Source organism: Natrix helvetica, assembly GCF_964273705.1.
Source record: "Natrix helvetica genome assembly, chromosome: Z".
Lineage (NCBI taxonomy): Eukaryota > Metazoa > Chordata > Lepidosauria > Squamata > Natricidae > Natrix > Natrix helvetica.
The window spans coordinates 47,901,632-47,927,245 of record NC_138554.1 but is presented as its reverse complement, the minus strand read 5'-3'; the positions used below and the strand labels follow the sequence as shown (position 1 = coordinate 47,927,245).

General features: G+C 38.4%; 1 protein-coding gene across 5 annotated transcripts in view; it reads left to right on the top strand.

Annotated features, from left to right (window-relative positions):
* RARA (retinoic acid receptor alpha) overlaps positions 1–25,614 on the top strand; it is a 237,003-nt gene that overhangs the window by 181,981 nt on the left and 29,408 nt on the right. For all 5 annotated transcript variants that reach the window (XM_081932042.1, XM_081932041.1, XM_081932040.1 and 2 more), the window contains 2 exons: positions 20,104–20,252; positions 24,465–24,606. In XM_081932042.1, coding sequence (XP_081788168.1) covers positions 20,104–20,252; positions 24,465–24,606 — 291 coding nt within the window. The remainder of the gene's footprint in view (positions 1–20,103; positions 20,253–24,464; positions 24,607–25,614) is intronic.

Here is a 25,614-nt window from a genome sequence, read left to right as displayed (position 1 = left end):
GTTTTTTTCCTTTTTGGGTGTTCCTCTGACAGTGGTTTCTATGAGGCAAGACACTATTCACTTCCCTTCGCATAGTGAGGGGGAAAATGAGGGCAAAATTATACTGAGAGTTTCTTTCATCAAGGTTTCATACAATGTCTAGTTTGCCCCTTAATATTTATTTCATAGCTATAGGATGCTTTGATCAAGACCAAAGGATGGTCCCTGGTTTTCATAATGAAGGTCGGTCTTTCATTCACTTTATTATCTATGTAGAAGAAACAGAAAGATCACCTGATGAAATTATTAGACTTGTTCTTTCTTAATTTTATTTTGTGTAGAAAAAATGAGAGTTCTTGTGTGCGAGGAGAACATTTTGTCATTTTTATTTAAAATAAAAAATGTAGGGTTCCTGCCTTAATATTGTAAAATATTTAGTGTGATCCTTTTTTTACATAAAACTTCCACCACTTAAAAACTGTTAAAAAAAGGTGTGGTCCAACCTTTTTTTCAAACTAGTGTCCTCTGTAAGTGTTGGGAATTCTGGAAGTTGGGGGTACTGTCTCTGAAATGGCTGGTATAAAATCTCAGAATAGATTTCCAGTGATTGAAAGCACAAAATCCTGTTTGATTCTCTTTAGAGTGGGGATTGGTTGGTACCACTCTTAATTAGCATCATAAAAAGCAAAAGCTGGTAACTAAAGATGTTACTGCTAATTTCCTCTATAACCACCCTTAGGGAAATTAATCAAAAACTTTCTATCAATGGAAGCAGACATGGTATTCAGCCAGTTCTCTCCAGTTCAGGTGAATTGGTAGTGGCAGCTGCGGGAGGCTCTGCCTACCTGCCCTGATGTAATGCGCAAAGGTGGTGCACATGCGCAGATGAGGGGCAAGCAAAGTGAGTGTGAGTGCCCTCACATTTGCAAACCGGTAGGGAAGGTAAGTGAATCCCACTGCTGAATGGAAGCAACGTAGTTGCTTGCAAGCAACTGACTTAAAATGATATATTGATCATAGGGTGATAGCTAAGTCTCCTGAGCTAGCACCGTGTCTTGAATTATCCAATTGGTAAATTTCAGTTAGGTGCTTAAGGTATATAGTGATTACATTCTTAATAAGCTGTTTGGTTTTTTAAAAGGTGCCAGGTTAAATTTCTACCATTTTTTTTAAAGTTGAAATTTACAGGAATCAAGCAATCTACCACATCTCAATTATCTTTCCCATTTTTCACGTGTGGGACGCTTAATGGTCTCTGAAATAATTGTACAAGGCCAATTAAGGGCAAAGCTTACCACCATTGATAGGTTAGATTTGCTAGCTGTTATATGGTTTTAAATAGCTCACAAAAATGTTTGCTTCATGATTTAGACATAATTGAAATCTCAATCCTGAACTAGATTCTGGAGCTGAAGTGGCAACACGTCATTTGAAGCAGAAGAAGTTTTCTCATGTCTGCTTGTATTGTCTTCTCAGGTTCGTCATGGCAGCTTCTCCCCCATTGGGCATATTCCTTTGCAACATGTTGCAGTCCCCCCCACCCCAATAAAAAATATTCGGAGACTATTTTTCTTTATTTAATGTAGAGGCTCAACATGCATCAACTGACTTTGTTTGGGTTTAAAAACACATTTTATATTAAATGATGGCTTGGAGAATTTAACGGTAAATTTCTAACTGGGACATTGTCATCATTTTGTATCAAATTCAGGTTAGCTTTTGATTGAGCCTACACATTCTAGTAGCATATTGCCATGACAAAAAATAAGAAATTAATTACTTAAAAATGAAAGTGGCTTTATTTATTAAGTGTTGTGCCAGCTGCTTCTACTAGTACAAAATTAATGACATTCAACTTGAACAGATCAACGTTTTTAAATATCTAGGAATTTATTTTTTAATCTATCACAGCTTGGAAGCAACAAACTCAAGAAACCACAGGATATACCCTTGAGGCTTCCAATTCTGTAAATAGATGTATTAGTTACAACAATAAAAACCTGGTTTCTACAACAGTAAATTATTTAGAACTAAGATGCTAAGACTCCCGCTATATGAGGACAGTTTTTGCATTTTTAAAGATACAAAGGCCTTAGAAACAATTCAATAAAAATGTGTGTGTGCTCAGTCAAAGCCATATGTACTTATTTGGCTTGAGCTGGACTTCCTCTTTTGAAGCGGCCAGGATAATTTACTATTTGAAATATTGGCCAGATTGGTTTTCTGTGGTAGGTCCCCTGTCCAATCATTTCTTGTTGAGAAAGTTACCTGGAAAAATAGGTAGCCTTGGCATTGTCTTATTGCATTCTCTCAGTCCAATCTCTGCTAAAGTTTGTTCCAAGGAAAGCCATGGTACAGATCAAATGCCCCTTATCTTCAAAACAATAGATCCAAAATTTCAAATAATTTATGTGGAGCCTCTATAGTGGACTTTTATATAGACTGATTGTAATTATCTTTCTTCCATTCTCTTTGTAATACATAGGAAGGTGTTTATATTGGCAACAGTTTATGCTTTACCTTTGAGTATGTTGAAGGAGTAGATCAATAATATAATCACAGAACCTCTCTCCATGATTGGATGAAGCTATTGAAACAATTCCCCATGACTTCCTCTACCATTCCTTATATTCTATACTTGGAACTTTGTTTCCCCCTTATTACTAAATGCAAAGGATGGTTTGAAATTGAGATTGTGCAGTTTTTACTAGGAGACTGGTCTTTTCTGTGAAAATTTTGGTTGCTGAAGATGCTGGGTTTGAACTATGCTCAAGTCTGGATAAGCTGATTAGTCTGTCTTATATAGAAGGTTACAACAAACAGGGCTAACTTTTGTCCCTGTAGCATGGTAATTGAATATTTTGTTTATTTTGTACTACATTATTTGTTTCTTTAACAAGGAAGGAAGGAAGGAAGGAAGGAAGGAAGGAAGGAAGGAAGGAAGGAAGGAAGGAAGGAAGGAAGGAAGGAGAGAGATAGAGAAAGAAAGAAGGGAGAAAAAGAAAAAAAAGTTTTTCTGCTGTGTCCTTTGTTATCCTTGATAAGTAGAAATGGTTCTTTTAATAATAAGAAAATAATTGTAAATTAGCATTAATTTATACAAGTGTCAAAATCTTATAATGCAATGTACTTTAAATCTAGTCATGTTCTTTCTTTTTGCTACATCTCATAAATCCTCTCAGAACATCTGGAAGTATGGGAAGGGAAGATATACATGAATAAATCTAGTCATGTTAGGATGCAGTTAAACAACCCTCAATAAATGGTGTTGAGATAGGGGAGATATTACTTAAATGGGCCCCCCTGGGAAGAATGTATTTCTGGATACCAGATGCTGTTGGCAAATAACTGATAAAGGAGGGGATGCAATTCATGTCCTGCTTATGCACATCCAGGCATGAGATTTTATGGTTAGAAATAATATACTTGACTAATTCTTGGATATTCAATTTGATTAAACCAGGTTATTCTTGAAATATTATATTCTACGTTAAGCATTCAGGTAATCTGCCATTCCAGTTGAATCATCTGGTCCAAATTCCATCATGGATGTACATAATGAGGGATAGTTTAGAACTTTCAATCACATCTCTTTGTCATTCTGGTGGATAAAAGGAATGCTTCAGTATCCTTCTATTTGTGAGCAACAATGCCAAATATGCAAAGTACTTCTTATTTTCTTTCTTTATTTTTCTGTTTGAAGGAAGTTCTTCATCTTCAAGATCTCATCTCCCTCCAGCGACAGGCCACCGTGCATCAAAACCTTGTCAAATCTATACTTTGGTGGTGTTTGCTCTCCACTGAGGAAGTTCTTAAATTATATAAAAGAAGTGATAAATTATTGACACCTCTCTCTCCATCACTTTAATGGATCTTCTTGCTAAAATGGGAGCTGTGATTTATTCAGTGTATAGGCCCAGGGGATGGGGTCGATGTTCAAAAGAAATGCTGTGTGTGTAGTTTTACTATGCATTGAAAATGGCTTCTGTTCTCCCCAACCTGGGAACGCAATCTTCATTACCATTCCAAATGTGCTGAGTACACTCCAAAGGTACTTTCAAGAAAACGGTAGGCAGATCTGTGTATTAGGCTTGTCTAAGACATTCAAGAATAGTATGAAAACTTGGGAGGGGGTATGACTTCGTTTTCTACATACATATAATAATGGTGAATTGCTGATCACTGCTGTGGAAATGAGATACTAGAGCAAATTAGTTTTATCCATCAGTACAGTATTTATGTTTTTCTACTGCAATTCTTTCAGGAAAATACTTTTGATAAAGTTTCTAAACCAGCTGTGGAGAACCTTTTAGTCTAGGGCTATAATTCCATACAGCTAATCCCATAATGACTTGCTCCATGCATCTAATGAAAACAGCTGTAGCACTTGAACATTTGAAATATATTTTTCTATGATTATGTATTTTGTAGCCCGAAAACTATTATCAGATTAACAAAACTTTTTTCCTGCAATTACTACATGTTTGATGTAGTTTTGTTTGTTAATGTTCTTCAACAGAGCCTCTTTAGAAATTTCAGAACTTCCAGAATTCTTGGTGGGAGTTTCAACTTATATGCATACAATGCAATAATAAATAAATTCCATTTTAAATAACCATAGCAGTAGCATATTCATTCTCTAAGCGCACAATTATCTTAAAATATTTCTTTATTCTGTTCTTTTTTTCCTCTGTCTGAAAAGTTTTGGTCTAGATGTTACTATGTCATAGCTTTGTAAACTTTCTGATCCAGTCTGAATAAGGAACATATTTTATTTGCATCCAAGGAAATTGGTCCACATTATAGTCACCCCAAAATATCAGCGAGCTGCATTTTTCATAATTTGGAAGGCATGTTGAGCTTTTGTGCATTTTGTATGAAGTAGGAGACTCCATCAAACAACATTGTAGTTCATAAATAAGTTACAGATATATACTGGTCACCCTATGTTCCACCCTTATCCTTATATCATTAAACAATAGTAGCTTAGCGATGCAAATGCACCATAGTCTTTTCAAAAACCATTAAAATGAAACCAGGTGTATGCTTGTCACATTGTGATGACTTTTATAGTCACAACTCATTCTCCCATTGCATTTTACTTGCTGAAACTATCATCTCAACCCAACTATCAAGAGTCAATGCACCACCTGCACCTCAATTTCTTTTATTTCACAGTTTGGAGAATTTGATCCTACCTACCTTCAAATCCAAAGTAAAGGAGGTACTATTAGTTTATTGAAATCCATTAGTGGGAGTTTTTACAGTAGAATTCAGGCTGTGTGTGCTCAGAATTCTACTCCTCAGAAACTCTTCTCATATTCATGGACTAGATAACATTAGAAGCCTAACCCGTTCAAAGGTTCAGGGATGTTGTTTTGTTAAAGACAAGAAAGGAGTCATACATATGTAGGAGACCTGCCTAATGCAGAATACTGAAGTCAAGTTACAAATATTTATATAATGATAGCATCAGTCCTAGGATTTAAGTTTTAATTTTTTTCCTCTTGTCTTTTCATGTCCATTAACTTTTAGCATTTCTTTGAAATTAGAAGGCATTTACATTATTTATATCATGATTCTTTCTGTCCTGAGTGTGATGGTTTCTGCTTCTTTAGTTTCAGTCCTTCAACACATGCAGTGAGCTAGAATTCTTTGCAGATGTTGATCTCCTCTCTGTAAAGCTTATCATGAAAGGTTTGGTTTCACGTTTATTTTGCCCATTTGTGAACTTGTCTCATTTTACCACCATGAATGTCAAATTGATGTCTACTATTCCTATTCATTTCCTATTATGAAAGATGGCATTTTTATCTGCTATGACATTGCTCCTTCAAATGAAGGTGTAATGTGCTTGTCTAAAGAGCCACCCATCCTTATTCTTCATAGGAATAAAAATAGTATTTCCCTTAAATCTCTTCAGTCTTTCAAAATCAATTTCTTCATTCCATTTAAACCAGGTCACTATGTTACCTGCTTTTTCTTCACTTATTTGATGATAATGGAAAGATTGTCATCACTCTACCATCTTGATGTCCAGAGATTGTTGATTTTCTTTGGGTACCAAACATCATAATTCCAAAAACAACATTACTTATTTTGATTTTCTATGGTCCATCTAAAGGATTGCTTTTTAAAACATTTGTCCAATCAAAGAATGATAATGATCAAAATCCGTTAAGAGGTGAAACAATAGTGCTCTCTTCAGGTATGCATGTACTCCATGAAAAAGCAACAGTGACTTCTGTATTTTTCAACTGCAAGTCTTTTCACTGAACTAATGCCAGGCAGTTCTGTGGGCTCACACTTTTCTTTCACACTGTCCCAATTCTCAGAAGGATGCAGCAACAGTAGTACCCCCCCTCCTTTGATCACCTTATTACTAGATACGTCACTAAGTAATGAAGTTTGTTACTCAGCTATGTACATGAATCACAGGGACCACAATGAAGAGCACTATGAGTGGAATTCTTAGTCATCTCTGAATTTACCCAACCTGCCTCTAATTGTGTCAGATGACCTTGTTGATCCTTCTTAGTTCTTCAGTGCCAGTCTTTGAAGTTAGGGATTAGGGTTTTCCGTTATCTTAATTGTGAGTAGTTTTCATTGACTAAAATGTAGTTTTCAAGTGCTGACTGAAAATTACAAAAGTGGTAATATAGCATAGATAGGTACCAGAGGTTGTTCGTGATTGTTTTATAGTTGCCTCACAATTTCTAACTTTCTCCTGTTCCCCATCATGAATAATCTGGTAAGTACAAAAATACCCAAGAATAATTTGTTTGACTGATTTGTAAAGAGGCAGAAGAAAAACATATTTTAGTGTATTAGCAGTTGGTTGACAGGCCATCCACTTCCTCTTTTTATATTCTTTAGCTCTTTTAGATAGCAGAGCAGAATCATCCAGGCCTCAAGGAATCAGTTGGTTCACTTAGCAAAACTCTGATTGTATTTTGAACTCCAGATGCTCCTATTTTCCTCCATCAGATTTTAGTGTGCTCAAGAATAGCACTTAGTAGCAACCGTAGCATAATTAAGTTGAAACTTCTAAATGCGAGAAAGGCTCCTTCATCTTCTGATAAAACAATTCTAAAAACCAGCAACTTTCAAATACTTATTTGGAAATTTTTCTTCCCCGCTTCCTTTTATCCCCTTAACTTTCTAAGTCATTCTTTTGTAAACTAGAAGTTAAACAACCCCGGGGAATAATATTAGTTGACTCATTTGGTCAAATAAAGGTGTGCTCTATGAATACACAAGTAAAAACTCTTTTTATGGCCTCTTAGTAATCCTTCTGGAGAAGGCAAAGTGGGAGGGAGAATAAGCTCCCCAAACAATTTTGACCCGGGCTTGGTTATTTCAAAATCAGGACTTGTTCTCCTAATTCAAGGAAAGTAGTGATATTGTGGAGTAGGATGAGAAAAGAGATGACTTTGTCTTTAATTCAATTTTTTTAATGCTTTGAAAGTAATGCTGGTATGTTTCCACCAGTCAGCTGGTCCAGGATCTAGCTTATAATATTGAGTCAGATAGCAGTCCATCTAGAGAATGGCTGTCAAACTTGATCACGTCATGGTATTTTTGCCTTTGCTGAGCTGAGGTGGGTGTGGCCTGCACGTGATGCATCCAGCCCACCAGGCCACCAGTGTAACACCCCTAATCAAGAGGGGGACACGCACAGTGCTTAAAGATGCTGAACATGTCAACCGGAAAACTGTCATGCAATGGGGAGAGCTCCCGTTACTTGTCTCAACTCCTTCCCACCTAGCAGTTCGGAAGCATGCAAATACGAGTAAACAAATAGGTATCACTTTGGTGGGAAGGTAACAGTGTTCTGTGCAACACTGGTCACATGACCACAGAAGTGTGCTTGGATAATGCTCACCCTCTCAGCTAGGAAACAGAGATGAGTACTGCCCTCTAAAATCAGGCATGACTGAACAGAGGAAACTTTTAGCTTTACTAGTAGTCCATCTATCTTGCTATTTTCATTCTATAGCAGAATCTCTTTTTTAAAGGATGTAAATGATACTTTGGGGGAATCATATGAACGAAGAAAATTTGGATGCTTATCTTTGATGGGTAGATTCTTTCTGTATGTCTTCAGAGATGTATAGGTTCTATCCCACTGTTTTTAAACTCATGTGCATGCACATACACATACCATTACTTTTAATTATCAGTCGCTTTAAAGACTTTATCAGTTAGCTATGAAGTTATTTTCATTATTAATCAATGCTTTTTTACAGCTGAAAAGTGTGAAAACCATTGTTCAGTTAGTGCCCTATTCTAGGCTACTGAAGATTTTGGAGGAAAAAGAAGGCCCTCATGAAAAAACCTAATAACATACATTCCAAGTGTTACACTCCCCCAATCCAGGTTTTTAGGATATATTGATTGGTCTACATGTGTTGCTGGCTGAAGAGTTGCTCTAGAGTCAATAGAGGTGCACATCTTAATGCATATTCCCAGGGCCACAGTTGTCCACTTCTGTTTAGGAATCTGGTTGCTAGAAAATTGTGTGCCAATTCACCATTCGTTTATTACATTTAAAAACAAATTGCTTTCCATGGTGGTGAAAAAAGAGTGTTGGCTATTTTGCAGTGAGGTATTTTTTTTTCTCAGTAGCTGTTATTCTATTTGTGTATTATAGCTATATAGAGGATAGGGTGAGATACCTTATCATGAAGGACAGACATTCTAAACAATAACTATAGTCATCACCAGGACAGGAAGCTGAAAGTTCCCTATACTGGGATGTGGGAGAAGTTTTGCAGCAATAAAAAATCCCACCACTCCCATTATTCTAGACAAAATGGAAAGAAAAGAAACTTGTAGCAGTCTCAATCCATGCAACAATTATTCAAACAAAACAAAGGACAGGATGCAACCCGATTCTTTGCAGCCATCACTCCCTTCTCAAAAAGAAAGGTGGGGCATGGGGAAGTTAGCACCCTATCTATTTCTATCTTTTTGTTTTATTTGTAAAGATGGAACAGCTGCAAGGCTCTGCACTCTCAAAACAGATCAAAGCAATTCCAGTTGTATTTAAAATGAAGTCCGGACGACTAATTGTTGCCAAATTAAAAACAAAACACCCAACTGGTGCTATGAAATGGAACCTATAAAGCCATTAAGTCATCTTTCCCTTTTAAAGACCTGTAAATAATGCTACTTCACCTGCAGCTCACAATTTAGAAGACAAAGTCAACCAAAAATTCCTGCCTTTGAAAAAAACAGGGACTTCATAAACTCTGGTCTCTTTGCTGATAATGGGAAAATTCAACCTTTTTAATGATTTAGTCTACATAACTGAGCTACAAATAAATATGTGCAGCAGGAAAACACAGACAACATAGTAGAAACACAAATCTGGAAATATGGAAGTGTTCCAATTCTGTCTAATACAGATAGTCCTTCACTTATTGCCACAATTGGACCAGAATTTCCATTGTTAAGCAAGGAGTTATTCTCGATTTTACAGCCTCTTTTGCTGCAGTTAAAATGGAGTCCTTATATGAATCTGACTTCCCCCCATTGACTTTCCTTTTCAGGAAGCTGCCTAGGAAGGTTGCAAATGGTGATCACTAGATCCAGGGACACCGCAACCATCGTAAATACAGCCGGTTGCAGAGTACCTGAATCTCAGTCAAGTGACCATGGGGATGCTGCAATGGTTGTAAGTGTAAAGAGCGGTTGTAAGTTGCTCTTTTTCATTGCCATTGTAACTTTGAATGGTCAGTAAATGAATGATTGTAAATCAAGAACTACTTGCATGCATCTCTTCTCAAACAACCTGCTCTTTTAACAGCTTGAATCTTTAAGGAGAGATGTGTGGCTTGAATTCTACTATCCCTCTGACCCCAGTAAACCTGGGCAACATACACATTAAGAACAGTGAGCAAATAATGATCTATTATCAACAGCCTCCAGTAATCTTAATAGGGTTGTTTCCTGACCACTAATAGCATCTTCTTAGAAGGTAAAAACATGATTTGCTGTTCCATTCTACTGGGATATTTTTGCTTGCCATTTGCAATGAGACAACTATGGCTGATCCAATGGTGGGCTCCGGGTGGTATGTCCCAGTACGGACGTACCGGTGGCAGCTGGGAGCAGTGGCCACTGTATTGGAACGGTGTTTTGGAGGGCCCACCCGCCTGCATTCCTTACCTGTATTTAAGCCAGCTGGGCCATTTGCGCATGCGTGCGCAGTGTATGGCGCCTGTGCAATCTCCACCGAGCAGCTGGAACATCGCAGGGTGGTGGGTGCACAGCATGTGTGCCTGAGGTGGACGCCCGACCCCGTCGCACCGTACCGGTTGCGACGGGATCCGGAACCCACCACTGGGCTGATCTCATAAAACCTAAGCAGTATTGGACTTGAATAGTAGACAACTAAGAAATCCCAAGTCTGTAGGCTAGACTTAAAAAAAAAAAAACATCTGAAGATGGCAATGGCAAAGCAATTTTTCCTATTGTCAAATAATGTTGCATAAATGTATTGATATAGCCTTGCTTAATACAAAGTTTTGTGGGGGGGGGGGTTACCCCTAGGAAGTAATTTCAGTACAAGTTAGAAGTAGTTGTCAACTTTTAAATATATCTCGTTGCTAAAATTCCATGCAGTCTCTGATCTCTTACTATGTTCCTGCTCAAGAGAAGTTTGGCAGATAATCTTAGTAAGAGTGATTAGGGCCACTTCACATTCTCTACTTCTCCCAGTCTCCAAACAACAAATTCGTGTTTTTATTTAGTTTCTTAAATACAAGTTTGTTTTATATAAAAAAGAACACTATATTAATTTTATTATTACCTTCAAGGAGTTTTTGAAGTAGGATAAAATAGGTAGGTTATGCTGAGCAGTAAACATTGATACAATGTTATCCACTGAGCACAGTGAATTTGGATTTAGTACTAATCCAGTGCAGTCTAGCCTAGTGTACTCTTGACATAATATACTTTTGCTGGTTTTAGAACTGTGCCTAGTTGTGGCTTTGGCTCACCTGTGATTCATTACATATATTTTATATTTTGGGTGTGTCCTTCTGATGTGTTTTAGTCACCTTTGTGGTGATATATTTTATGAGCTGTAACTTAAATGTGTATTTGAATGATCTCGTTATGAATCTACTGGGGAAGTCAAATTCTGGATATGCTCATAATTTAAGTTGTTTATTGCTCTCTTTTTTTGGCTGTACATATCTTTGCAATCTGAAATACTTATTAAAAGCCTTCATTCAACTCAGACCAGAATAAATCTTCATGTTATTTAGATTTGATTTTTATCTCTGAAAAAGTAGTCCAATTCTCCTTAAGCAAATTGCTTGGATATTTACTTTTAAGATTTTTGGCAACTTGCTTTTAATCTCTGTTTCCTCTCGTGTTCTACTGAAATGTGTGCTGTTTAATTATATTTTATAATTAAGACTGATTGAAAACAAGAGAAAATTCAAAATTTAATTTAAAAGCATATTTATTTATTTTTCTTTGGTAATATTATTCTTCCAAACTCAGTATAATAATGTTGCCATCCATTGGCTACAAATATTAGTCGTCATCATGCCCCTGAAAGAATAGCATTGTGCTTGTTTTGCTCACAAGAGATTTTTAGCTGCTTTGCTTGAAAGAAACTGAATAGAGAAAACAATAGTTTTTAATTTACTACTTCCAGATAATAGTGGATAATAATCTAATCTCATATAAAACAGATTCTTGCAAAGGTAATAAACAAAAAGCTGCTGATAAATTTTCAGAGCAAATGTCTTTTAGGGAGGTATTGACATTTAATATGTGATAAATGTACTGCACTCTATTCTGTTCCCCATTGATACATTCTTCGTGGATGGAGAAATTCCCAAGAGGTACAGTAGGATTCTATTTTCTTCTTCCTTACTTGTGGGAAATCTCCACACCAGATCATTTCTAGGAAGGTGAAGCTGATCTTTTTCCACTTCCCATTTCATCCTATCCACCCTTCTCTGTCAAGGGTTTGGCCTTCGATGTGGGAGGCCTATACAAGCCTCTCTTTCCTACAGTGATCAAATGCAAAGGGTGCCTGTGCACTGTCCTCTGAGGGATTTGATCAGTCACTGAGCTCTCTTATGCCCCATCAGATCCTCCCAGCACACATCCTATGCTCACAGTAAACTTTTACACTCAGACACTGATGCAATCCAACTCAATATAAAATCTTTCATAGATCTTCAAAGAGATTTCTCTAAGAATGTTTTAAACCTAATTTTCCTTAGTTAGCCATGCATAAATTATGTGCAGATAATTAAATCATAATTTATATCTTGCCGTTCTTTGTTTTGAAGGTTCCAACACTGCATATGTAGGAGATAAGCTGGGCGTTCCTCAGGCATTTCTGGATGAGGGAGATAATTCACCTAGCTTGAATTCACCCTATCAACTCTCTGCTAGAATCCCTTCTTTTTTTCCCCTTTGTCATGCAGTGACTATCAGTCACACCAGCCGCCTGCTTTGGTGTACCTCCTACTCTGCACTTTTTGTCAACTGCTGTTTTTAATACCTCTCCTACTATTGGCTTCCAAGTAGCTTTGGAAATTAACTTCATCTTCCTCAGTGAATTGGTCAGGATGTGTTATTTCTTCACTTTATTGGTACAGGGTACAGATAGAAAAATGTTTTCATCTTACTCACAATACTGTGACAACCTATCTGTTAGGCATCTTGGTCAAGATAGTCTGAGGGAACTTTACCATCGAATATGGTAACATTAGATCCTTAAGGAATCTTCTAGGTGGCTCTGTTTTCTGGAACATCAAAGTTGATAATGCATACATTTACTACACAAGTTTTCCATTTCTAATTTTCTAGTGCTTTCCAGTCTCCTTTAATAAATAAAATTTGTGAGATGGAAAAGTGGACTATTAATTCTATAATGTCATTTGCAGTAACTGTTGTCCATCTGAAAGACTCTCAGATGTTCTCTCATTTGACTTCTGGTTTAGCTGGATTATCAGAAGGCACTGCCGGCATTTTTCTGCCAAATGGAAATCAATTTTCTCCACACTCCTTTTTGGTTATTTTCTTAAGAATTTTCTTTTAGCAGAATGACAGAACTTTTCTGACACCCCCCCCCCCCGGTTCCCATCCCCATCCCATTCATTGAAATTAAATGGACAAGGTAGGGAGAATAAGCATGAATGTTATCAAAAATAAAACAGCTTTAAGAAGTTCAAAAGTGTTTTGGATTGTGTTTTTAAATTGGTTTTTATAGAGTGTTCTCCAAATGTATCAAGTGATGTGCGACAATGCTAAACTGCCTTATGTTCTAGAAGTAAAGCTTGGTTTTTAGGTGTAAGTCTGTGGAATCAGTCTTCAAGGATAAGGGAAGACCTGCATGTGTGGTCAGGAGTCCTCTTTTTATTTATTCATATCCACTACTTTAAGTAACTTCATAGGATTAGCGGCACATGCTGCTGAATGGATGTGGCTAAAGAGATAAGATGGACTGCCAATCCAAGATGAGCGCACTTTGCAGTTTGTTCCACAAGGGCTGAAGAATTCACACTTTAAAATGTAATTCTACAGATATACACTGGAAACATTTTCTATTTTACAATGAAAATAGAGGAACATGAAAACTTTCCTTGGAATAATTTTCCCCTCCTCAAATTCTGTGACTTAAAGGGATGGGTGTGAGAATAGAATGGGAAGCATGATGCTCCTGTCTCCTCCTCTGCAAAATCCAGAAACGTGGATTTCTCTTCTTCCCCCACCTGCAGTTTTTGTCAAAGAAAGCAAATTCTGTTTTCTGCTTTTGGGTAGGAGGTGGGCATCGACCCAGTAAGGGCATGTCAGGGAACAGTTAATTTGCTCCTCTGTGGGCATAATTGGGTAACCCAACAATCATTCTCTTGGCCAGGGGAACAGTCACTCGTTGTTCCAGCTACTAGCTTTGCCTTTTGTCTTTGTCTACAACAGCGGGGGTGCTGGAAACAATCCATTCTGAATTGTATATTCCTTTTTCTAGCGTTAGGCCTATGTGTAAGGTGCTAAATAGCTTTTTCTTTTTGGCAACTACCCCGTTTTGAAGAATTAAGATACCAAGTTAGGTAGATTGGGTAGCTACCATTCCTTAAAATCTGAGGCAAGACATATTGAAAGATTTATATTTTAAAAAATACTGATTTTACTTGGAAATATTGACTCCAGAAAATAGTAATAAATTAGAACTTTATTGTTGAAGTTGGAACTTGTGCTAAGATGGTAAGATTGCTTTTGGTATGATACTAAGTTTAGTAAGATTGATAAGCTCAGTGGGGAAAGAAAATTTCGGGAAATGCTTATTTTTCCCCAAGTTGATTGGTGGAGCTAGAACTAACCTTTAGAACAGTGGTTTTTAAAGTGTGGTCTTCTGACCCCTAGTGATCCCTGATTCTCTAAATCATTTGCTAGCTTACATTGAAAAATAATACTATATTAAAATCCCATCAAACAATTGCAACAAATGGTAGTGTCAATGAATGCATCCATTTTAATTTTTATTACAGTATAAATATCAATAAGTATAACCCAGATAAACAAAAGCTCTTTTGGAGTCCTCCGTCATGTTTAAAATTGGGTAGGAATCCTGAGAGAAAAGGCTTTAATAAACAATGCTTCAGAACATATTATGTTAATAGGAAGCATAGTCTGCACTGGCTGCCTCCAGGTTCATGTCCTCTAAATCAGCTGAAGAAGCTTGTAATTGAAAAATAAATGTACACTATCCATTGTTTTATGTTTTCAATTTGGTGACATCAAGTTTATAAAATTTTGATGTGTGTGGCAAAATTGCAAATATTAGAAAGAAACAAGAAATGGCAGACATCAAAAAGGAAACGAGGTATGGCATGTGTTCTCTGTGTGCATGCAAGAGAATATCTTGAGATCTAGAACATTTAAGAGAGAGAGAGAAAGAGAAGCAGACAAGTAGAGGAAGGTATACATCCACAAATTTGTTTTTTTTTCTTTCAGGTATAGTGAAATGAGACACATGTGACTTACTTAAAATACATTAAATTATATACACTCAATGTCTTGACCATTGACCGTAAATGCCTCAGAATGCATTGATTATGTTCTATATCTCATCAAACTTCAGGACAATGATGAAAAGTCTGTGACGCTCGAATAATTTTATTTTACAAAGATGACAAGGAATGGGGAAAAGGGAGGAAAGATAATTGCAGAATCAGAAAATCTACATGTTCCCACCTATTCTGCCCACTGTTAACTCCCTGTTGTATGGAAACTCTTAGCAGAAAAGGAGTCTTCGGTCAATTTTTGAATCAGAATATGTTCTTGTACTTCAAGACATTTGTGTTGTTCTTCAAAGAAAAAACTGTAGCTGGATTAAGATTTATTTATTTGTCACATTCACATCACATTTTGATAAAAATACAGGAGACAGACATTCAAAATATGAAATCTAAAATATTATAAACGCATGTCTGGATACAGGTATAGTTTTTGCTTCATTTGTCACAGCCAGGAAATCAGCAAAGTCTCTGCTATATTGCTCTATTTTGGCAATCTGACACTATATGTTGGATGGTTTGTTTTTCTGCCCCACAGTCACAATTCCACAATGGTATTTTACGGCACTTATAGAGAGCACCTACGCATCTACCATGGCCAGTGCAAATCCATCTTTCAATAGATTGAGAGGTATAAATAAGGATAAAGATAGGACTCTGAAATATTTACTTATTGGATCTTTGTCATCTTCTTCCATGGTTATTTTCTAGATTGAATTATTTTCAAAATCAAAACCAAAGGCTCAGCTTCCCAAATATCCATGTTTTCCCATTCCAGAAGGCCACAGTACTGTCTTAACATAAAAGCCTTAATTTTCCTCACCCAAACTTTAGTGGTTTTCCTGTAAGAACTAAAGAAGAAACTCTTTAATAAATTTACTCAGCAGAATTATATAATAAAATATTTATTGGATTATGCCACATTGGCTGAAGGAAATAATCACATTTTGGAATCCTCCAAAATGTAAGGCTGTGCAGCGTTTCTGATTTAATTCCCAGAGGTCCTTCAACTTAATATGTGTCTGCAACTCTTCAAAGCAGTGGTGTCTTCTTGTGTGACTGCATAGCTAATATTTACTTTGAGTTCCACAGTTATGCAATGAATTTCTGATAACACGAAAGAGTTCCTCTGATCATCTGCAGTGTACCTTTTTACCTTATAATTAACTCATTGTCATAGTTTGGGGAGTCCAGATCAGTCAAGTCTTCTAGCCTCTCCTCCTAGTTGACCATTGTTATCCTGCCCAGAATTAGGAATGGAAATCAATCCTCAGTTGTACAGCTATCTGCCTTATTGCTTTTCTGTGGCACAGCTGTGTGCCTCTAGTCTCCCTTGCAGTTGGCTCTGGGCCACGCCTCTGTGTGTTAACAGAGGGAGGGATTAGTCCAGAGAAACCTTGTGTTTTGCACTGTCAGGGTGGAGATGTTATGGGCTGTGAGTTGGTGGAAATCCTCAGGGTGCATTCCCCAGCTGTGAGCCTCTTCCTGAGTAGAGGCCCCATTCAATGCATCCCCTTTCATGTCTAATCTCCTGGCATGTGCCAGCTCTTTTGTTTGCTGGGCTCACATCCTGGCTCCTTTCCCTGCGAATTGTGTATGTGTGTGTATGCGCACATGTACGTATGTACGTGTAGGAGATTGCTTGTTTTTTTGGCTAAAAAGGAGGTAATCAAAGCCATCCTTGGGGGACTGGCCTGGAGGCCTTTCCCATCTGAAGGCCTGTTCTCCCTGAATGGGGCCAAGCTTTTTAATATCCTGTCTGACTGGTTTACTCCGGACTATAACTTGAAGAAAAACATCGGCAGACATCCTACAGGAAAGGAGCTGTGGATGTGCAGCCAAATGCCTTAACCTTTTCATGTCTGGGGGAGCAGCAAACACTTCACATATGTGCGGGCTATGCTTTTTTTGTTATTGTTGCCCAGTGCACATGCAAGTCTGGAGCAGCCATTATGGTTTGCCAGGATTCATGTGACTTCTTCTCTTGCAGCTTTTCAGTGCAGCAGTGCAGCCTCCAAGTTACTCAATCTTTTCGCCGTCTCCAACCTTAAAATCACCTTTCCCCAGATTGTGAAGGAAAGCAAATCTTATCTCCCTGTCTTATTTGTGTCTGAAATCAGAGCTATTTCTTCAACCAGGAGTCATGGGAATCAAGCCTTTTGAAATAAGCTATGCCAGAGTGGAGGGTATATCAAGAAACCTATTTATGTACGTGAGTGTCAGGAGGATTAATGCATTTCATGGAGCTAGAGGACAGCCTGCTGGAAGTTTAGGGGTTGGTCTCCATGTGAATCTAGATGTCATTGGATAGAATTTTCCTTAGAAGTGTTTATGTGGTATTGATGTGTGGTGCAAATAGGTACTAGATAAGATATATAACCACATACAATTACATTACACTCTTATCTTTTGTGCCATCTTAAGTATTACATTAGGGTTCTGCTAAGCAACACAAAGACATGAAAATTAATGAAAATGATAAATTATTAATTTTAAACCAAATGCTTTGTTACACAGTAATAGAGTGATGATACTTTTTAATCTTTTTTTATGACAAAATGCTTAAATAAAATAACTGAGGCTATGCCAACATTCAATTTGGCATAGAAACCTAATGGAAGAGTGTAGTCCACCCTCTTAGATGGAAGAAAAGACTAAAAATTACCTTGGTAATTTTTAAGAGTAAACATTCCGAGGAAAAGGCTTTCACCCATTATATACCAGGGAAGGCCTGCCAATGATCTCCGCATGATAGCAGCATTGTAGGGAAATCAGCCATCCTTCAGATGGACTGGCCCCAACTTGTTATGGTTTTAAAAATGAAAAAGGTTTTTTTTTTTTTCCGAATTGGAAACAAACTGCAAAGCAGTCCAAATTCAAAAATATAGAGCAATATATTCCATGTAACAGATCTCCAATACCACCCAGGCAGCAACATTTTGCATCGGTTGTCTTTTCCAAATGTAATTCAAAAGCAGCCCTCATTGTACTGATCCAACGTGAACATGGCCAAGATTTATATGCCAAATTAGGCTGGCTTCTGACAAATTCAGGCTATCCTCACTACAACCTTGAAGATTGGTTAAGCAGAGAGACTGAATGATGACATCTAGTGAGCTTCCTGACCAATAGGAATCTAAGCCCAAATCTCAGGCTAATATCTTGAACAGAAAGCAACACTATCTTTCCAGCCAAAGCAGAACAAAAATATTATGGCCCCTGTTTGCCACTTGACAGGCATAGACCAAGACTGAGTTCAGGGGAATCATCAAGTTGAAATACGTATTTAAAGAGGACTCGCACCCCAAAACAGGAGTACCTAGTTTCAGTTTCCTTGCTGAGAAATGCCACACTTTTATCTGGCTTGCCCCAATCACCTTTCCTCCACTTCTTTAAGTGCTTCTTTTATTTTTCCTCCTGATGAATTCTGTATAACTTGGAAACTTGCATGCTTTTATGCTGATGGAATTTTGATCGGTGGAATACTTTCCTTGTCTACTTTCGAAGACTAGCCTTTCAGAATCCTGGCTTTCCATTCCCCATGTTACTCAATAAGACAACATTTTATTTTAAAAGCTGAGATAGTTTCCAGCTTCCCACTCTTATTATCCTGGTTAAATAAAACCATTGTTAATTCTCAAGCTATTTGTCCATTTTTCTCTAGAAATTATTAATTAGAGGCATCAAAAAACTGTTTAAGCCTGCTTGCCATTAATTATTTCTATGCATAACTAGTATTATTATTATTTTTTGTTATGGCATAACTTGAATTTTTTTGTCCCTTTCTTGTCCTTTGATGGATAGATGATTCCCTATTTTATACTGTATATTACTTATTGGAAATTAAAAGGAACAAGAAGATGGAATTAGTTATTGTTTTGCTGAAAGGAAAAGCACTCTGTGTGTGCTCTGGAACACTTTTTAAAATTACGGTTTTATCATTCCTCACTCAGATCCAATCCTTTTTGCTTTCAACTCCAGGAAGCCTAATTACTGCTGTGCTGCTTGCCTTCCTTCCCCCCTGCTTCTCTCCTCCACCACCTTAAGCTGCAACACCAAGATTTAATGCACCTGGGACTGGTTATGGCTGGCTTAACTCCAGATTTTATTTCACTGGCCTGAAAATGTCAGATTGCATCTTGAAGAGATGCCATCCCTCCCTTGCAGAAAGCATGCTGGAGGCGGCTTTCAAAACTTTCAGGCCTTCAGGTTTACAGAATTGGGGTTTTTCTTACTCATTGGGCTACTGCATTCCTTTTCCATTTTCCTTGTGGAGTATCTGCTATGTTAAAAGCTTTTGGGTTGCAAAATCTGTCTAACCAAAATATAAGTTACGGGAAAGCATTCCTCAGCAGGACATGGTGACATGGTTCACTCTTAAATGATGTTGTTAAAACCACAAAGTGGTGGTCCCAAGAAGCTAACTGGGGTTTATATTGAGACTGTCTTTGATCAGCAACCTTTTCCAGGCTTTGCAGAACATTTCCCTTTCTCCATTTCTATATTCCTTTCTGAAAATCCATAGTCAGAGCAAGGGGTCCACTTGAATTACAAAGACAGCAATCAAATTTGTTATTGTAGATAATTTTATGCATGTATCTTCCTCTTGTCATTCATGCCAATATTCTTCAACAGAAATGTTGCAGTTTTTTTAAAATATATATATATATAAAACGATGACATGGTAAGGTAGAGTAAGCATTTCTGGTATACAAGCATTTTAAAAGCATAAGTTCTTGCTGAGTCCTATCTCAGTTATGTCCGTTTCGCAAAAGATCAAAAATACATTCCACATCAAGAGCATTAACATCTGTGTACGTGTGAATGAGAAACCAAGATAGAACTCTGTGAACCAATCTTTCATCTTTTTTTCCCCCCTAGAACATATTAAACCAAATCCTTTTAACAGCATCATTTCATATCAAGCACTGGAAAATCAAGCAATGCCATGCACATTTGGCTCAAAAGTAGTGTAACTAAAGGGAATTGATTAAGTAACTCACATATAGGTTCCAGATAGGTTTGAAACTTCACCAGTACTTTCATGTGTTTTTTTTTCTCTCTTTTTCTGTAGCCATTGAAACACAAAGTACCAGCTCAGAAGAGATTGTACCCAGTCCTCCTTCACCACCCCCACTGCCCCGAATCTACAAACCCTGCTTTGTGTGTCAGGATAAGTCATCCGGCTACCACTATGGTGTTAGCGCCTGTGAAGGATGCAAGGTGAGAGTCAAAATAGATGGAGGCATATCTATAGCAGGAAAGCTAAAGAGAATAAGGGTCACTCAAATATACAGGTTCCAAAGAAGAATTGTGGAATGTAGAATCCTAATGCAAGCACTGAGATTTAGAGGAAGTCACAAATGTTAGAACACAGTTTCTAGTATCAGCTGTGACCCAGAAGGACCATTTTCTCTTGTCTCTTCCAACTATTCCAGGGGGCTTCAAGAATGTTTGATAAAATGTCCAAACATCATCTGGCAACTGTCATCATGGGCTTTACCCATGTCACGTGACTTTAAGAATATGGAGGAGCAGAACTGTGTTTCTTACAGAGCTGGGAAGATTTGAGAGTAATGCCAAGCTCCCAATCCCTCTACTTCTCTAGGAAATGCTGAGCTCTGTGCTTTGTTGGCTCGGAGGATGCAACTCCTGTTATGTATAACCATTTGCTTGGGTGGTTGGGGCTGATTGGAATCGTAATAGAGGCTACTAGTTATTTACTTCTTCTTTGTTCCATTCGATGATACGTTATCTATTATTTTTAAATGTACTCCTCAGTCCAGTATGTAAAAAAGACGAACTGCTGTGACATTACCTTTTCAGGCACATGCTCCCACTTGCACTAGGCCATCACCATGACTTTGTGAGTTAAGCTGTCAGAGATCAGACTGGGGAGGAAGGCCCAATCAGCTGATCTTTCCCTCCAGCTCATTAACAGAGAACTCTATATGCCTCTGACACAAAAGAAAGGGTTTTCTTCCTCTCCACCCCAAGTCCCTTAATCTCATTAAGGGATTCATTCCCCTGGGTTCCTGAGCAGCAGTCTGGCTGCTTCTGTGTTTACCATCTCCTCCTCCTTCCCTTTCCATATCAATTGACTTCTGCTTTAAGTGCACCAGTGAGGTGCACCAAGAGCCTCCTTTTCGTTAAAAATGAAAGCTATTTCTCTACTACTTTTTGGTTTCAAAATCAGATTAAAATTGTAAGCTTACTTTTAGAAATTGGTTTAAGATGATTTGTACATGTGTGGGCTTTTGGTTTCAAATGGAAAGCATTATTAAATTTAATTAAATAAATTTAAATAAAATTATTACATAATTTTAAATAATAATGAAATAATTTTTCCTCTTCCCTTCTCTATTAGTTCTTCCTTGCTAAAAACTTTAATTTCTTGCATTGTTCTGAGTATGAAATCTGTGTTTCCCAAGTTAGATGGGTTGTTTTTGCAGGTAACATACAGTCCAAATATATGAAGCCCAATTTTCATACAGTTAGAGATCCAATTTGGTCTAGTGCGGGTATTGGCTATTGAACCCATGGCTCTAGAGCTACATGTGTCTCTTTGGGCCCTCTGCTGTGGCTCTCTGTCGGATGGTCCCACCACTGACTAGGCCCGCCCCTCGCCTTCCCCTCCCAGTCACTCTTCACCTGGCCTGAAAAGGCAAGGCGATGGGGGATAGAGAAGCGACCAGGGCTGATTCTCCATCACCTCATCTCTCACTGGTGCTTCTTCCGGCCCTTGTTGGTGCTGAACTTGCCTCAGTCGCTTGGGGAACGCGCAACCTGCTCTGAGACATGGCCCAACACAGCCGTAAGTGATACTGGCCTTGCTAACACGAGGACTGGAGGGTTGGGAATAAGATCCAGGAGGAGGGGATGATGGAAAGGGGGATGGGCCCCCAGCACCCACCCGTAACTTTAAAACTTGCTCGGGGGACTTTCAGCCCGAGGAGTCTTTTCAATGAAAGTCAGCGGCAGTACCACTCCCTTAGAGAAGAAAAAAGCTCAGGGCAGTGGGAAAAGGGGACTGGCCTCACCAAACCTCGCATACCCACCTGGGGGTAAGGCTTGGAGAAAGCCGGAGCACCCTCATCAAAGATGCTCACCTGTCAGCCAGTCAACCCACCCACCCTGCGCACTTTTGCTGCGCTTTGGCTAAGCCTGGCCGCTCACATGAGGAGGGTCTCCCTGCTTGTGCGCACCTTCCTGGTCCCGCCACAGCCAGCCAGGGGGTTGCAAGATGAAAAGGAAGGAGGAAGAGGGTTGCCCAAAGGGAAGCCGTGGCTCACTCTTGTTCCTCAGCCAGCCCGGATTTCCAAAAAGTTGCCAAGAAGAAAGGAAAGGAGTAGCGAAGAGCCTCAAGGAGAGTTGACTGGGTTGGCCCAGCCTCAGCTGAGAAGAGAAGAGAGACAGAGACAAATACAGAGAGATGGGGAGAGGGGGGAGAGAGACACACAGAGAGAGATAAGAGAGGAGGGGAAGATAGAGAGCGAGAGGGGGAGATAAAGAGACATAGAGATATATAGAGAGTGGGAGAGGGGGGAAGATAGTAGAAGAGACAGGGAAATACAAAGGGAGCGGGAGAGAGAGAGAGAGACAGACCAGCTGAATAGGCGTGGCTGGGGGGGGGTCATGTGACTAGGTGGAAGTGAGTGATATCGAGTTGTCCATGCACACCCAGGTTTTGTGGCTCCTTGTGTTTTCTGTGGGAAACGGGTCTAAATGGCTCTTTGAGTGTTTAAGGTTGCAGACCTCTGGTCTTGTGGCTAAGGCATCATGTTATAACTAGATCATGAGTTGTAGTCCCACTTTAGACACAAAGGCAGCTGGGTGAACCACTGTTGATATGATGGATCAGAGGTGGTATTCTGCCGGTTCACCCCAGTTTGGGCGAACCAGTAGCGGTGGTGGCGAGAGGCTCCGCCCACACACCCACCTAGATGTCATCACATATGCTCTGCGCATGCGCAGAAGGTTCTGCACATGCACAGAAGGTTTGTGCATGAGCGAAGCGAGTGCACACATGCACACACTCCCAGTTCCGAACCGGTAGCGAAGGTAAGAGGATTTCATGCCTGTATATGTATGTACGTTTGTATTGAAAGTAGGGGAGGGGAGGGGGAGGGAGAGAGAGAGAGAGGGAGGGAGGGAGGGAGGATGTGTGTGCATTTTAATGGACTGGTAGGGCAATGGAGCATCTATTAGAGCTATATACTGTAACTGTAAGTGGCAAATGACCTTTTATGCATACATATCCTGTATTTAAAATGTGCTTAAAAATCATGAAGATTTACCAGGCTTATTCATTTGGGGTGAAGTTGTTACTGACTAAACTGCTGTTTTTCTCCACTGAACTGAGGATTGAGGATTAACAGCATTCCTTTTTAAATTCCACAATTTTTTGGAAGGCAGAACAGAAGACTAAATTGATTCTCAGCACATCATATGTAAGAAGATTTTAGTCTGTAAGAAGATAGTCTGTGAGAGAAAAAATGTTATATAATATGCAAACTCAGCCATTACTATCTTTCTAAATTATCTCTCTATAAATTTAATTCCGGTTAATTCTGTAACAGATCTAATGGGTCAGGAGCTATGACTATTATTGAGGTAGAGGAGAATTAGGCATGTCTGCTACTGATTTTTTAGTATTTATTTTCATCTGCAATATGAGATAAAAGTATTGACCTATTTTATAAGGCTATTATAAGGATTATTGAGAAAAATATATTCCCTGTACTATTTGGACAATGAAAAAGCTATATGCACAGCATGTAAACTGAGGTCATATAACTGCCATCTTTTTGAATCTGAGCAGGTTTGGATGACAGATAATACAAGGACCTCATGTTATTTGCATTGTATTTTTTATTGATGGTTGTTTTTCTCACGAATGAAAGCAAATATACAGGGGTTTTGTTTTGCTTTTATCCTGGCTGCTTATTGACTGTTTATTTTGTATTTTTATTTTATTTTTTGTATTTTGTTTTACTCCTGCTAGCCATTTAGGGTCAGTTTGAGATGGGAGACCACAAAAATTGAATGAATGAATTGACAAATATTCTTCTGTCCTGAACACATTGATGAACATGATAGATAATTCAATGTGCTTTATGCCATTATTGATTGCTGAGCCCATTTTAATACGATCTCAAAATGTTATACCCAGTTTTTGAAATGCTTGAATTGTATACTTTTAATACCATTACCTAAATCTGCCCACAAATGCTAGTAACAAGTGACATGATAATTGTCTAAAGCCTAGCACACAAGTCATGGTTAATTATGAATTGGAGACATTGTGAATGTTTTTTAATGCTGTACCTGCTCTCAAGGAGCAAGCATGCTACAGCAAAGTGAAGAAGCCAAGCCATATGTTTTCACACTGTAGGAGAGAGAGTTGACATTTTTTTTCTTCTCTGAACCCTACAGGGCTTTTTCCGTCGTAGTATCCAGAAGAACATGGTATATACCTGTCACCGGGACAAGAACTGTATCATCAACAAAGTGACCCGGAACCGCTGTCAGTACTGCCGCCTACAGAAGTGCTTTGAAGTTGGCATGTCCAAAGAATGTGAGTGAATGGTGAAGAAAAGAAAAACGGGGTGGCCAAATTGTTGACCATTAATTAATATTTTGTTATAATAGCAAATTTCAAATGTCCATCCATATGAAGACCCAGACTTAAATCTCAATTATCCATTGAAAATTAGAAGCCAATTTGCTAAGGCATTTTCGAATTATAATTCAAATCAAAATGCCGTATAAAATCCCCAGCTATATGGAATTCTGAAGGCGACAATTTCAATGGTCCTAGAAGGAAAGAAGAAAATAAAATGACAGAAAGAGAGAAGTTGAAGTGGGCTAGAAAACAAAGATGAGACAATTGCTGATTCTGTAGTATAGAGAGAACAAAAATTAAGATGAGAGAGGCAGGTCATCTAACTATACGAAAAACAGATTTCTTGTTATCATTTATTATGGAAATAATGATTATTCAATTTGCATTCTTACAACAAAAAATAATCCCATCTGATATTATCTGGAGGAACTAGACTTTTAATTCCCATAATTCCAACTAGCAATTCCACATTAAGGGTACGGTCCCAATAAAACCAGAGAGCATTGGCTAGGAAAAAGATTGATTTGTTGGTTCCTATTTTTTTAAACAAAATGGTATGTTAGGTGGGAGAAATGGATGACTCTTTTCTCCTGTGACTGGTTCTTCAGAAAGTTGGTATTAGCATATTTTGTCAAATAGCATTCTCTTTCCATCTAAAAGAAAAAGAAACCTGGGAATTTTTCTACTTTTTTCCCAAAGGCCTGGTTCAGGGGGCTTACCCCTTTGCTTTGTTCTAATTTTGAGGGTGTTTCCCCGGCAACCATGATTGATGATGTCAGAGATAAATGACGCAGACAGGACCCTCCTGGCGTCTGCAGTGCTTAGTTGTCATGGCTCCCGACTGTAATGGGCGGGGGACAGAACCCCAGTTTGCAAGGGTTGGACTGATAAATCCATGGAATGAAAAGAAATGTCTCAAATGTGTAGAGAATCAATGGTTAATTTGGGGCATCCCAAATT